This window comes from Acinonyx jubatus, chromosome E4 (genome assembly GCF_027475565.1).
Source record: "Acinonyx jubatus isolate Ajub_Pintada_27869175 chromosome E4, VMU_Ajub_asm_v1.0, whole genome shotgun sequence".
In the NCBI taxonomy this organism is placed as follows: domain Eukaryota; kingdom Metazoa; phylum Chordata; class Mammalia; order Carnivora; family Felidae; genus Acinonyx; species Acinonyx jubatus.
Window position 1 is genome coordinate 28,020,802 of NC_069395.1, and position 12,450 is coordinate 28,033,251.

At 52.9% G+C, this 12,450-nt stretch overlaps 1 protein-coding gene across 4 annotated transcripts in view; it reads right to left on the bottom strand.

Annotated features, from left to right (window-relative positions):
* LGR6 (leucine rich repeat containing G protein-coupled receptor 6) overlaps positions 1–12,450 on the bottom strand; it is a 120,748-nt gene that overhangs the window by 82,678 nt on the left and 25,620 nt on the right. For all 4 annotated transcript variants that reach the window (XM_027074699.2, XM_027074700.2, XM_027074702.2 and 1 more), the window contains exons 2-3: positions 10,382–10,453; positions 6,897–6,968 (exon numbers count right to left, since the gene is read on the bottom strand). In XM_027074699.2, the coding sequence (XP_026930500.1) occupies positions 6,897–6,968; positions 10,382–10,453 (144 nt within the window). The remainder of the gene's footprint in view (positions 1–6,896; positions 6,969–10,381; positions 10,454–12,450) is intronic.

The following is a 12,450-nucleotide window of genomic DNA, read 5'->3' on the forward strand; positions in this document are numbered from 1 at the left end:
AACCCATCTTTCAGAGGGGAAGGCTCAGAGGAGAGAGGCATCTTGCTCAGGATCGCTCAGGTACGATCACCATGCTTCCGGAAAAGTAGCTCATTTCCTAAGCTTTAAGCCGAAAAACCGTAACAGCTAATGTGCCTGGTCATAGAGCTTTGTATGTATTGACTCAAACTTATCCCACGGGGTTTGGTCCCAGAGTCCAAGCCCCTAACTGTTACACACATGGCCTCTGTCATGACGGCAGGGGACAGCGACAGCCAGAAAATGCCGAGCGGTAAGATGATGCGCCTAAGTAGTTACTGATGCCTCCTCTGTGACTGTCCTGGTCAGAGCCACACCTGTTATCTCTCCTGAACTCCTTTTCTACATACAGAAGAATCCCAAACATGCACCAAACCACAACACCACAAGAACAAAAGACTGTTGCCCTCGCTGTGGGCACGGCCTGGAGCCTGAGAAGAGCCCCTGAGGCAGGCAAAGCCGAGGAAGGGGGAGGAAGAGAAGAGACAGACCCTGAGCACGGAGAACCGGGGGCTTGGGAGCAGGGTCCTCCCTGCCCCGAGGCTGGGTGAGTGTGGCTTGAAGAGAGGGCCAAGCAGGGCCCCTTCCTGCTCATAGCCTGTGCTCCTGAAGGTCTCTTCGCCTCCACTGGCCCCTCCAACCAGATTCCACACGGCACAAGATGGGACCTTTCCAATTACAGTGTTGCCTCAAAGGTAGAATTTAAACCTGTGCCTCCCAGGCTTCCTTACAGTATAACAGTCACACTGCAGGCTTTAAAGTCCCACAGCCCTGGATTTGTGTCCTCAACGCTGCCTCTCTCCAGCTGTGTGATAGCTGCAAGCTACTACTTAAACTCTGCGGGCCTTAGTTTCCTCCTCTGTTAATTGGGGATAATGCTAATGACCGTAGGCACTGATTAAACGGATTCAACCAAATAACCCCTGTAGAGCACTTACAGCAGTATTTCACACAAAGGAAGAGCTCAGTCACGTGTCAGCTGTTATTACGATGATCAAACAGTTTTATCACGTACTAGATGACGTGAGTAGGTCACTTGCCCTCTCTGGGCCTCAATTTCCTCATCTTTCAAAGGGAGAGGCTACCAGACCGATGCAGAAAACCTCACTCAGTTACAATATTCAGTGCCCCCGGACATTTCCTGCCCTCTGCCCTGCTTAGTACTTCTTCCAGACATGTTGACCTCTGGCATCGCAAGAGTGGAAACTTAAAAAAATAAATAAATAAGTAAATAAAATAAGGAATGGAAACTTCACTTGACTCGCCCTGATTCTCACCCAGAGGCCTCAGGATGCCTGGAGCAAGGATACAAGAGACGTGATGGTTGGGCAAACAGGAAGGGACGCCCACCCCCTCCAGGGGCCCCAGAGGCTGCATCTAGCCCCTCTGCAGGCAGAACCGGGCCTCCCCTGAGCTTGGCAATGCATCTCCACCCCCATCATCCCCTCGGATCCCCCTTCCCTTTCCTCTGTCAAATCCCAGATCCAGAAAGATCTTGCAGTTCCCCGAATTGTACCTCCCTCCCAACTCAGATGCTGTAGCATCTTCACAGGGCACTTAATCACCCTTCCAAGTGCCAGGGAAATCGGTGCCTCTCCAGACGATTCATCCCATGCCAGGCAGTCTGGTCTGTGTGTCAAGAAAGTCTTCGCTTTCATGGAATCAAAACCCACTAAGCTGAAGGTCGCCATGGCGGCTGGCGGTTCTGCTGCTCTCTCCCTTGCTGTCCCTGGCCTCATTTCCCAGCCATCACCCCTCTACTGAACCACATGTGGATTGTCAAAGCTGGAAGTACCTTTAGAAGGGAAGAGCCCTTTTGCTTTCCAAATGACGAGGCAGGGGCTATTTAGATGCGATGTTTACAGAAAATGGGTTGTTCATAAAAACCAAATTCACACGGGCAAAAAAAAAAAAAGAAAAAAAAGTGACCTGCCCTCAGTTACAAAGCAAACTAATGGCAGAATCAGGCATAGGGCCCATGTCCCATCTCCTAGGCCACTGCTTTCGGGAGCACATTTCCCTGCTTCTCTCACTGGCCCTCGTTCTGTCTGGTGAGCCAGAGTCTGTCTAACGCACTGCATCTCAACCCTGGTTGTGCATTAGAACCACCTGGGAAGCTTTTCCTAAATCCCAGTGTCCACACCACACTGCAGCCCGATTACTCTCCGGGGCCAAATCTCTGGGTGAGGGGACATTAGGCATAAGTTTTGCAAGGGCGCCTCTAATGAACAATCATTAGTCTAGGGGAAGTCTAGCCCTTAGACCGCTCCCTGGGTCACCTGGGAAGCACCATTGGGAAACATCTGTCTGGCCTGAGAGGCATTTGGGGACAGGAACCATGAGTGTGAATAGCTAGAAGGTTCCAGAGAGGCAATCCACCAGTGGGTTGACAAAGGTCCTTCCTTTGGTTCTGTGGAGGGGCCTTGGGGTCACTGGGGTGGGCAGGCAAGCTAGAGCCTGGGCTCTACTCACCCCCCTCATCCAGTTTATATCCTCCCTCCCCTGTCTTATTTTTCAGGACTTCCACACAAGGTGTTTGTGTTTTAAGTTTCTGCAGGTAAACATGTTGGAAAATGTATTCCAGCATCCGCTTTTTAAAGGTAAGAAAACTGATGCCCAGGGAGAGGAAGCCTGAGTGTCCTCCATGACACCTGTTCTGGGATCTGCTGCTCACGAGACCCACTTCCGGACATCCAGTCTTTTGACAGGACAAGGGCAGTAGGCCCCACCTGCTGGAGAAGAAAGGCTCAGAGGGTCTCCCTGGGTTCCTGGAGCCTCCAGCAGCCTTCTCCCATGAGCCAAGGGGAAGGGTCCCCCAAAACAACTCACAAGTCTCTCCTCCCTAGGTCTGTTCGTTCATTTCATCAACACCAGTGGAGCCCCAATTCTGGGCCAGGCATGGCTGCTGTCCAGCCAGGAGAGTAAGCATAGTCAGTATCAACCTAAGACCGCTCACTACAGCATGATGAGGGCAACAGAGAGGCCCTCAGGGGCGGGGCCTGAGGGGTACTCACTCCTCCCCACCCCTCTGTGGCCTCAGGCCAGGGCTTCCGTTGGGACTGAGCCCCAGCTCCTGGAGGCAGCCCGATGCCCTTTTCCAGCCTCAATCTTTAAGAACATGGCATGAGCCAGGAACCCCAAGTCACAGAATCCCAGAGATTTGGGGGCTCAAACCAGGAGTAGAGAGTCTGGGGAAAATCTCTCGCCCAGCCTCTTGAGGGCATAGAGCGGAGGCAAGTCCTTGAACTGTCAAACCCCTCTGTTTCCCAGGTCTGGGTCTGTTGAGAAGCAACCGAGGCCCAACGGGAGTCTTTCTGGATGGCCCAGACCAGCCTAACATAGACAGGGGTGCAGGCCTCAGCAGCAAAGACACCAAGGTTCAAGCCTCATGCAGCTGTCTGGGGGGGGGGCAGCTGTGGGGGAAGAAACTTGTGAGGGAAGAGGCAGCTGGGGCACACACTCGCATAGACTCTCTCTCTCTCTCTCTCTCCTTTCCTCTCCCCCTCCCTCTTTCCTCTCTCTACCCCCCTCCCTCTCTCCCTCTCTTCTTCCTTCTATCTTTCTCTCTCCCACCCTCTCCCTCTCTTCTCTCTCTCCCTCCCTCCTGCCCTCACTCTTTCTCTCTCTCTCTCCCTTCCTCCCTCTCTATCTCCCTCTTTCTCTCCCTTTCTTCCTCTCTCCCCCTTCCTCTCTCCCTTCTCTCTCTCTCTCTTTCTGCCCTTTCTGCTTCCTCTGTATGAGGCAGGAGCCATTTAGGGCATGACAGCCTCCTAGGGGCCAGCTCCACACCCTGAGACTGTGGGTCAGGATACAGGAGCTCTGACCTCAGCTGTGCCCTCACCCTGACAGGGCACACAGGGCAGGTGCCTTCAGGGGGGCAGGCACTTTCCCACACACCTGCAGCAACAAAAACTGTGCTCCCCTCAGGACGGCTCAGATGCAGGAGCAGGGTCTGGGCCTTCATAACTCTACAGGACACACATGCCCCCATACAGTCTTTTTATTATTATTATTATTTTTTAATGTTTTTATTTATCTTTGAGACAGAGAAAGAGCATGAGCAGGGGAGGGGCAGAGAGAGAGGGAGACACAGAATCCGAAGCAGGCTCCAGGCTCTGAGCTGTCAGCACGGAGCCCGACGCGGGGCCCGAACTCACTGACTGTGAGATCATGACCCGAGCTGAAGTCGGACGCTCAACCAACTGAGCCACCCAGGTACCCCTGCCCACGTGTAGTCTTGAGAAAAGGCCTGAGGCTGGAAATTCCCCGCAGCGCTGGTTCTCTCAGTGCCAGCCTGGTGACCAGAGCCTGTGGGGTTGAAGAGTTGGAAAACCAGCAGAGGGAGGAGAGGATCCAAGAGTAATACCTCCAGGTCAGGCGTGGGGCTGCGGTGGGAAGGACAGAGGGAGGCGTCTGCCAGAGTCACCTAGCAGAAGAAGACCAGAGAGGGAGCCCCCCTTCCCTTTTTCGTCCTTCACTTTTGAGAGCAAGGAGGCAGAGTGTCCCGCAGGGAGAGGCAGGCCTCAGAGAAAGGAAGACGCAGTTCGGGTAAGAGTCCCAGACCCAGAGAAGACAGGGCAGCAGCTAAAGTGACAGTCTCCCGGGACAAAAAGAGATTATTCTGCTGATGGTGGGCTTTACGGCTCTAGTTTTCTTACGGGTCTGGAAATGGAAAGACACTGCAGCAAAAGAAACAACAGGAGACATCAGAAAGTACTTCCTGCCCAGATGCACGAAGAATCCCCTGCTGTGAAGCACTCAGGTCAGAGAATAAGCTCCCAAGACCACCCAACTCATCTCTAAAGTAGAGAACTCTGCAGTCAAAGTCCTGACACAAAGGTTTGGGGGGACCAGGTGGGTCTTCAAGGAGGAGGCAACGTGGGGGTCAATGGCAGAGCGGGGTGTGGGAGGTCTGGCTGTCCTGGGCTCCAACCAGCAGCCTCTCCTGGCCGCCCAGCTCACTGAGCCAAGGGCGCCAGTTTGCAGAAAGGGGGCGGGAGTCTTGCGGTTTCTCCAAGGCTTTGATTTATTGCCTAATGCAGGCAAAGAAGAAAGAGGAGGCTCATCTCTAAGCCGGAGACTTAGGAACGGGACAGGAGTCTCACATCTTCTGAAGGCCCAGCAAACAGAGCCCGCTCTCTAATCCTGGCTGCAGGTCTGAGCCTGCCACTGGGCACAGACACGCCACCAAGCAGGCTGCTTGCACTGTGCGTCTGGTTCAGGATGCCTCCCCATACCCCCGGGCAGCAATGTTGATGGGGATCAAGACAGACTGAGAGGAGGAGCAGGAAGGAGAAGTGAGGGGCGGGGCACAGAGAGGCGGAGGGAGGGAGAGCAAGGTCTGAGACAGAGAAGAGGAAGGCTGCAGTGACAAGGAGACTGAGGCTGGGGAGAGACGCTGGAGGACCCAAGGGCATCGCAGAGGGTGAGGGAAGGACAAGCCTGGAGTCAGAGACTCAGAGGCGGATCCAGAGAGAGGCTAAAGGCCAGAGGTGTCAGAGACCAACAACATGAAAAAGAAGAAAGTGCTTAGGGGCGCCTGGGTGGCTCAGTCGGTTAAGCCTCTGACTTCGGCTCAGGTCGTGATCTTGCAGTTTGTGAGTTTGAGCCCCGGGTCGGGCTCTGTGCTGACAGCTCAGAGCCTGGAGCCTGCTTCAGATCGTGTGTCTCCCTCTCTCTCTGCTCCTCCCCACTTGTGCTCTGTCTCTCTCAAAAATAACAAATAAGCATTAACAAAATTAAAAAAAAAAAAAGAAGAAAGTGCTTAGCCATGGACCATGGACTGTTTGTTGATCATCGAAAAGCCTGAAGCCATAGGCCAAGGGGCAGGGCCATTACTAGCCCATAAACAACAAATTAGAAAAGATATTCTTTTCTAGATGGATATGGCCCCAACCCAGGCACAGGACTGTATTTAAGCCCCCTTCTTACCCATTCAGCCAGATGCTCTTGTGCAGGCAACAGCCTGCTCAACCGTACCAAGAAGATCCGTAGGTCAAGTGAGGGCCGAGGGAGTAGCAGCACTGGGGAATGGCTCACCAGTATGGGAAAGCTCCAAGTGCTCATTCTACTACTCCAGGATCAGCCTTCCAGATCCTCAACAGCCCCTGTGGTGACGTGCCTCCCCAGGAACCTCTCCTACCCACCTCAGACTCTGTGCACCCACTTCCCTCTACGTCCTCTCAGCCTCACTCATCGTACGAACATGAAGGGGGCCTTGTGGGAGACAGTCTTGGCTGGGACAAAGTGAGCCACGGATTGGGATGGAAGGAGATAGGTGTCTCAGCTTTCCCTTCTCTAGAAGGAACCAGTGGTTGAGTAGCAAGGGGCAAAGTTAGTGAAATAACATAAGGTCCTCTCCAACTCTCAGCTTCCTTTTGCTTTAAAGGAAAGACGAAAGGAGCCGGGACGAAGGAGCCTGAAAACCAAAGGCAGCGAGATATTTACACCGGGAATGGGGACTCAGAGCTGTAGCTGCAGAGAAAGGTTGGGTCTCAGGAGAAAGAACAGCCAAGGAAATCCAGTCTGGATTCCTCTTCCCCTGGCCTGAGATGTCTCAGAGAGAGCAAAGACCTATGCTGCTGGCCGCGATTCACATCACACACACACACACACACACACACACACACACGCGCGCGCACACACGCACATACGCACATACACATACACATACACACACTTCACCTCCCTGGAGGGCTGCCATAACTATCCGGTGCAATTAAATGTTCGCTCACAAATCAGAAGGTTTGTTATAAAAAAGGTGAAAGCAAAGCTAGGGAAATCACAATTAAAATGAAAAGTAAAGATGAGGAAATTAGCAAGCTTGTGACGAATCGAGACTCGCATCTCTGTGTAAAATGGGGATTACTTATACTTACAGGATTTTCAGGCTGTAGAGGCCAGAGAATGCTTGTCCTGGGATGTGTGAGAGATGGTTCCCTGAGAGCCGCCTGCAAATCAGGAAGAAGGGTCAGTGATGTCAGCAGGGAACCCACAGGGGGTGACTGCCTCCGTCAGCATCTCGGGGATCTGGGAGGGGAAGGCAGGGGTGAAAACTACTTGCTGAGATCTACAATGTGTTCAATACCTCACACACCCATTCTCGCCGCTCACAATTACCCTTCGTGGTGCCTAACATTATCCCCAAATTTCAAAGGAGGAATTTCTGAGGGGTCAAGTTCTTTCCTCTAAGGGTGACAGAGATAGGCAGTGCCCAACTTGGTGTTCTCACTCGGACCTCACTCACTTCCACGGTCCTGTCCTTCCCGCTCCACAGTGTCCCGTCCCGTCCCCTGCCAACCTGGATTACCCACCACTGCCCTCACCTGCCGGACTGCACTGCATCCCGTCACCAAGGGAGGGCTGGGCACAGACAGGGTGGGACCTTGTCTCCCCATGCCCTCAGCGACACAGCTAACCCACGCTAATCCAGGAGGGTTAGGAAATGGGGTTTGGGAATTAGCTTAACATTCGGGCCTAATTAGGCGTCTCCACATTTGTCATGGGGTGATCGCCAGTTCTAAAAGGAGCAAATGTGACGGAATATACTTAATGCCCAAACCGGACTGAACAGAGTTGAACCGTGGATGATGCGGAAGGCACTTGGGAGCTCCCAAGTCCCCAGTGACATTATTATGCACCTCAGTTCCTACAGAGAGGCTGCCGATATACAGGCTGACATACCTCTAAAGCTGTTTTTTCTTTCTTTTTTTTTAAATATATCTTTGTTAAGAATCTTGTTATTTGGCATTTGTTGTTAAAAAACAAAACAAGGGGGGCCTGGGTGGTTCAGTCGGCTAAGTGTCCACCTTCGGCTCAGATCATGATCTCACGGTTGGTTCGTGAGTTCGAGCCCTCATCGGGCTCCGTACTGACATCTTGGAGCCTGGATCCTGCTTCTCAGATTCTTTGTCTCCCTCTCTCTCTCTCTGCCCCTCCTCCCCCTCAAAAGTATATATAAATATTAAAAAAATTTTTTTTAAAACAAAACAAAAATGTGTGGAAAGACATCATGATATTATTTGGGGTCCCCAAGCTTGGATTCTAGAGGTGGGCATTCACCATGGAAGGGTCCTAGAGATGGAACCTTTAAAATGGGCCCAAGCCCTTTGCAGGGACCTAAAGGTGGAAGGACCAGCCTTCCGTTCTCAGGGTGTATAGATCACCTGCCCCAGCTCCTCAGCCTTCACACCTGCCTTTCACTCCACCTTAGAAGGCCCCTGGCTGCCCCTCATTCTGTCACCTCCTTTGAAAACTGGCTTGGGGTCCCTGGGTGGCTCAGTTGGACCCTTGATTTCGGCTCAGGTCATGATCTCATGGTTCGGGAGCATGCTTCAGATTCTCTTTCTCTCCCTCTCTTTCTGCCCCTCCCCACCTCCAACAAATAAATACACTTAAAAAGAAGAAAGAAACGGGGTGTCTGGGTGGCTCAGTCGGTTGAGCATCTGACTTCAGCTCAGGTCATGATCTCACAATTTGTGGGTTCGAGCCCCGCATCAGGCTCTGTGCTGACAGCTCGGAGCCTGGAGCCTGCTTCGGATTCTGTGTCTCCTTCTCTCTCTGCCCCTCCCCCGCTCACGCTTGGTCTCACTCTGTTTCTCAAAAATAAATAAATGTAAAAAAAATTTTTTTTAAAAAAGAAGAAAGAAGGAAAGAAAGAAAGAAAGAAAGAAAGAAAGAAAGAAAGAAAGAAAGAAAACTGGCTTACTACTCCCCACCAAGAAGGCTCCTTCTCTGTGGGCCAGCCCACCGCACCCGCACCCTGAGCCCTTCCTTACACAGAATGCCCCAGGCGCCCACACTCAGCAGCCACCCCACCTACTAGCTCCTGGGCACAGATCTGCTGCCTCACCGGGAAGCTCCCCGAGGGCAGAGGGAAGGTCTTCTATCTTGTTTTCCTCCCGAGCACCTTGAGCTTGTCTTTCACACAGAGGGGGAGCTCAATAAGTATGTGGTCTAGAAAACCCTGCGGTGGCCCTGGGGGGTTGATGGGATCCTATCTGCAGCAGGGCCAGGCTGACTGCCTTTGGGGTGAGTACTGTCGAGGGTGGAGATGGGAAATCTGTTAGGGGAGCAGGGGGGCCGGGGTGGAGGTGGAACTGGGAGTGTTTTCAGAGCCAGGAGCCCACGCTTTGCACAGTTGAAGCAAACCTTAGTAGAGCCCCACGGATCAACAGTGGTGCAAAACCAAGAAAGAGCAGGCTGGGGGCGGGGCGGGGGGGGGTGGAGGTTAGGGACAGGGCTGGGATGAATGCAAGGATGGGGAGCAGACTGGCCTGGCTTCCCCAAGCAGACAGGCTGGGCACTCCAACCAAAGAGAAGATTTATGCACGCGAGAACAACAGCCGTGGGAAGGCGTTAACCGGGGGGGACTTTGTGGAGGAAGTGGGCCTTGTGTTTGGCAATGATAGAGGAATGGTTTGTGCCCCAGTGGAGGAAAAGATGGTGGGCATGCCAGGTGGGAGCGGAAGTCTCCTGCTCAGATGCAGGAGCGGAAACCAGGATGGTGAACGTGACTGGTCTCAGTGGAGCAAAGTTGGCCAGGTAGGTTTAGCCCAGGTTGGGGGAGGGTCTTAGAAGTGGATCTTTTAGGGGCGCCTGGGTGGCTCAGTCGATTGAACATCCGACTCTTCATTTCTGCTCAGGTCATGATACCAGGGTCGTAGGATCGAGCCCCATGTCAGGCTCCATGCCTGCTTAAGATTCTCTCTCTCTCTCTCTCTCTCTCTCTCTCTCTCCCTGTCTCTCTCTCTCTCTCCCTCTGCCCCTCTCCCCCTCTCATAATCTCTCTTTCTCTAAAAAAAAAAAAAAAAAAAGTGGATCCTTTGGCAATGGGGAGCCAGAGAAGGTTCTTGAGCTGGTGAGATGCACCTTGAAGATGTGCAGAGTACATTTGTAAGAAGGCAGAAGATCTCAGCTGGGAGGCTGGTGCAGCCTCCAGCTGTGAGTGGACACCCAGGGCAGTAGCAGTGGGAATAGTGAAGAAGGGGTAGAGGTGAGAGGTGCTGCAGAGAAAGAACCACCAGGATGGTGGCTGGTAGCCAAACGTGGGGGATGGGAGCAGATCAAAGATGACCCCCAGGAAGAGACGCAGCCATTGACAGAAAGAGGGAGAAGGTGCAAATAAGAGCCGACTGCAGGGAGGACAAGAGCTAGATTTCAGAGTCCCTATATACAATGTGGCCCCACAACAGCACCCGGGGTCCACAGCTGGCCCAGGCATCGGCTGAATACCCTGCTATCAAGAACAGCATCCCAAGCCCCTTTCCTTTGAGCTCCAGCCTTCTTCCCGGGGAGCCCTGGCTCCTACAGCTCTCAGTGGTCCCAAAGTTCCAACCCCCAGCCCCACGAGACCTCTACTTACAGCTCCTCCAGGAAGCGCAGGTGGTGGAAGAGGCCAGGCTGCAGCTCCGTGAGGTTGTTCATGCTCAGGTCTCTGTGTGGAGAGAAAATGCGAAGGGAGCCGTGAGCTGCCCATCGGCCCCAACCCACACTGTCCAGCTCCAGACGCCCACAGAGGGCCCCCACCATTCCCACAGCCCCCCCCAACACACACACACACACACACACACACACACACACACACACACACCATGCCATCTAATTCCAAAGCCAGCCTGGCCACACACAGCAGGTGCGTTCGTTAAGAGTAAGCACGGTGGTGGGGGGGGGGGGGGGGTGGCGCCTGGGTGGCTCAGGCGGTTGACGGTCCGACTTCAGCTCAGGTCATGATCTCACTGCTTGTGGGCCCGAGCTCCGAGCTCCGAGTCAGGCTCTGTGCTGACAGCTCAGAGCCTAGAGCCTGCTTCAGATTCTGTCTCCCTTTCTCTGCGCCCCTCCCCCACTGGTGCTCTGTCTCTCTCTGTCTCTCAAAAATAAACATTAAAAAAAAAAAAAGAGTGAGCACTGGGCTGGGAGTCAGGCCTTCCAGGTTCATATGGGCATTCCCTCCGTGGTTTCCAATTCTGCCCTCTGCCTCTCTCCTTCCTCTGCCAGACTCCCCCAGGAATGGCTGTCGTTAGGACTCTGAAGGAGGCTGACCTTCCGGTAAGGGGAGAAGCTGGAGAACAACTCATAGAGTTTCAGAGCAGAAGGGAGGGGCCACTGAATACAAGTAACACCTCATGCTTTCTTTTAACCAAAGGGGAAACGGAGGCCCAGAGATTCCTGACATTACGATCTGTAGAGCAGGTTCATGCAATATTCACGCACTCATCCCTGCAGTGTCCGTGAGGGTTCATCTTTTTATTCAATCCCAGAACCAGTGCGATTTTGCTGCCCTCTGAGTTCTCTGCCAGCCACATTCCTGTTAACTTTCCTCCTGCAGACTCCTGCCTTTCTCTGGCCAGAGGACCCGACCTGGAGCACATTCCAGAAGATGCCTAGATTCCTGAGCCGTGGGATGCAGATCCTGATCCCTCCGTGGATTCCCACCTTGGATCAGTCCATCCTCCCCATATTATCTGAGAGATCCAGTGGGTGGTTTCAGGATCACCGTCCTCTAATGATGCCTTGCACACATGCAAGGCCTACTGTGTCAGGCACAGGCTAACCTTTAACCAAAGAATTCCACGTAATTCTTGCAACAGCCCCAAGGTAGACTCCATTGTTATCTCCATTTCACGTTCAAGAAAACAAAGAGGAAAAAGCATTGAGCTTTGGAGTCAAAAGGCCCTGAAGTGGGGGCCCCTGGGTGGCGCAGTGGGTTAAGCATCTGACTTTGGCTCAGGCCATGATCTTATGGGGCTCTCTGCTGACAGTATGGAGCCTACTACTTGAGATTCTCTCTTTGCCCCTCCCCTCTCTGCCCCTCCCCCACTTGTGCGCATGCTCACTCTCTCTCTCAAAAATAAATAAACATTAAAGACAAAAAATGTTAAAGGCCCTGAGGTCAACTCTCTCCTCTACTTACCTATCAGATCTCAGGCTCTTAACCACTATGACCTTCCGTTTCCTCATCCATAAAAATGGGATGAATCACACTAAACTCCTAGGGTCCTTGTAAGGATTAAATGAGCCAATGCTTACAGACTGCCTAACAAATAGTACATACACAATAAGTACGCCTTCTTCCCTCCGTCTGTCCCTCAGTGACCTGTGGGCAAGTGTCCTAAACCAACAGGTGGAGGGGGGGTGGGGGGAGGAGGTGGGAAGGAGTCATTGCCTTCTTTGTTGGCCCTGCTCTGTTAGCATTTCCTTCTTGGTTGTGCCTGGCTGAGTAGCAATGTCGGAGTACACGCGTGTGTCTCACATTTGGGTTCCATCCTATTTCAAACTCTTAACAGCTGCTTCTCGCCTCTGCCAGCACCCTCCCTGAGGGGTATAGATGTGGGCCCAAAGCAGACCACCGCATTGCTGGGTACCGCCCCCAGGCCTTCCTGCTGCTTTCTCCCTTCCTTAGGAATGCACTTTTGCAGTCAAACCTGAGTGTCT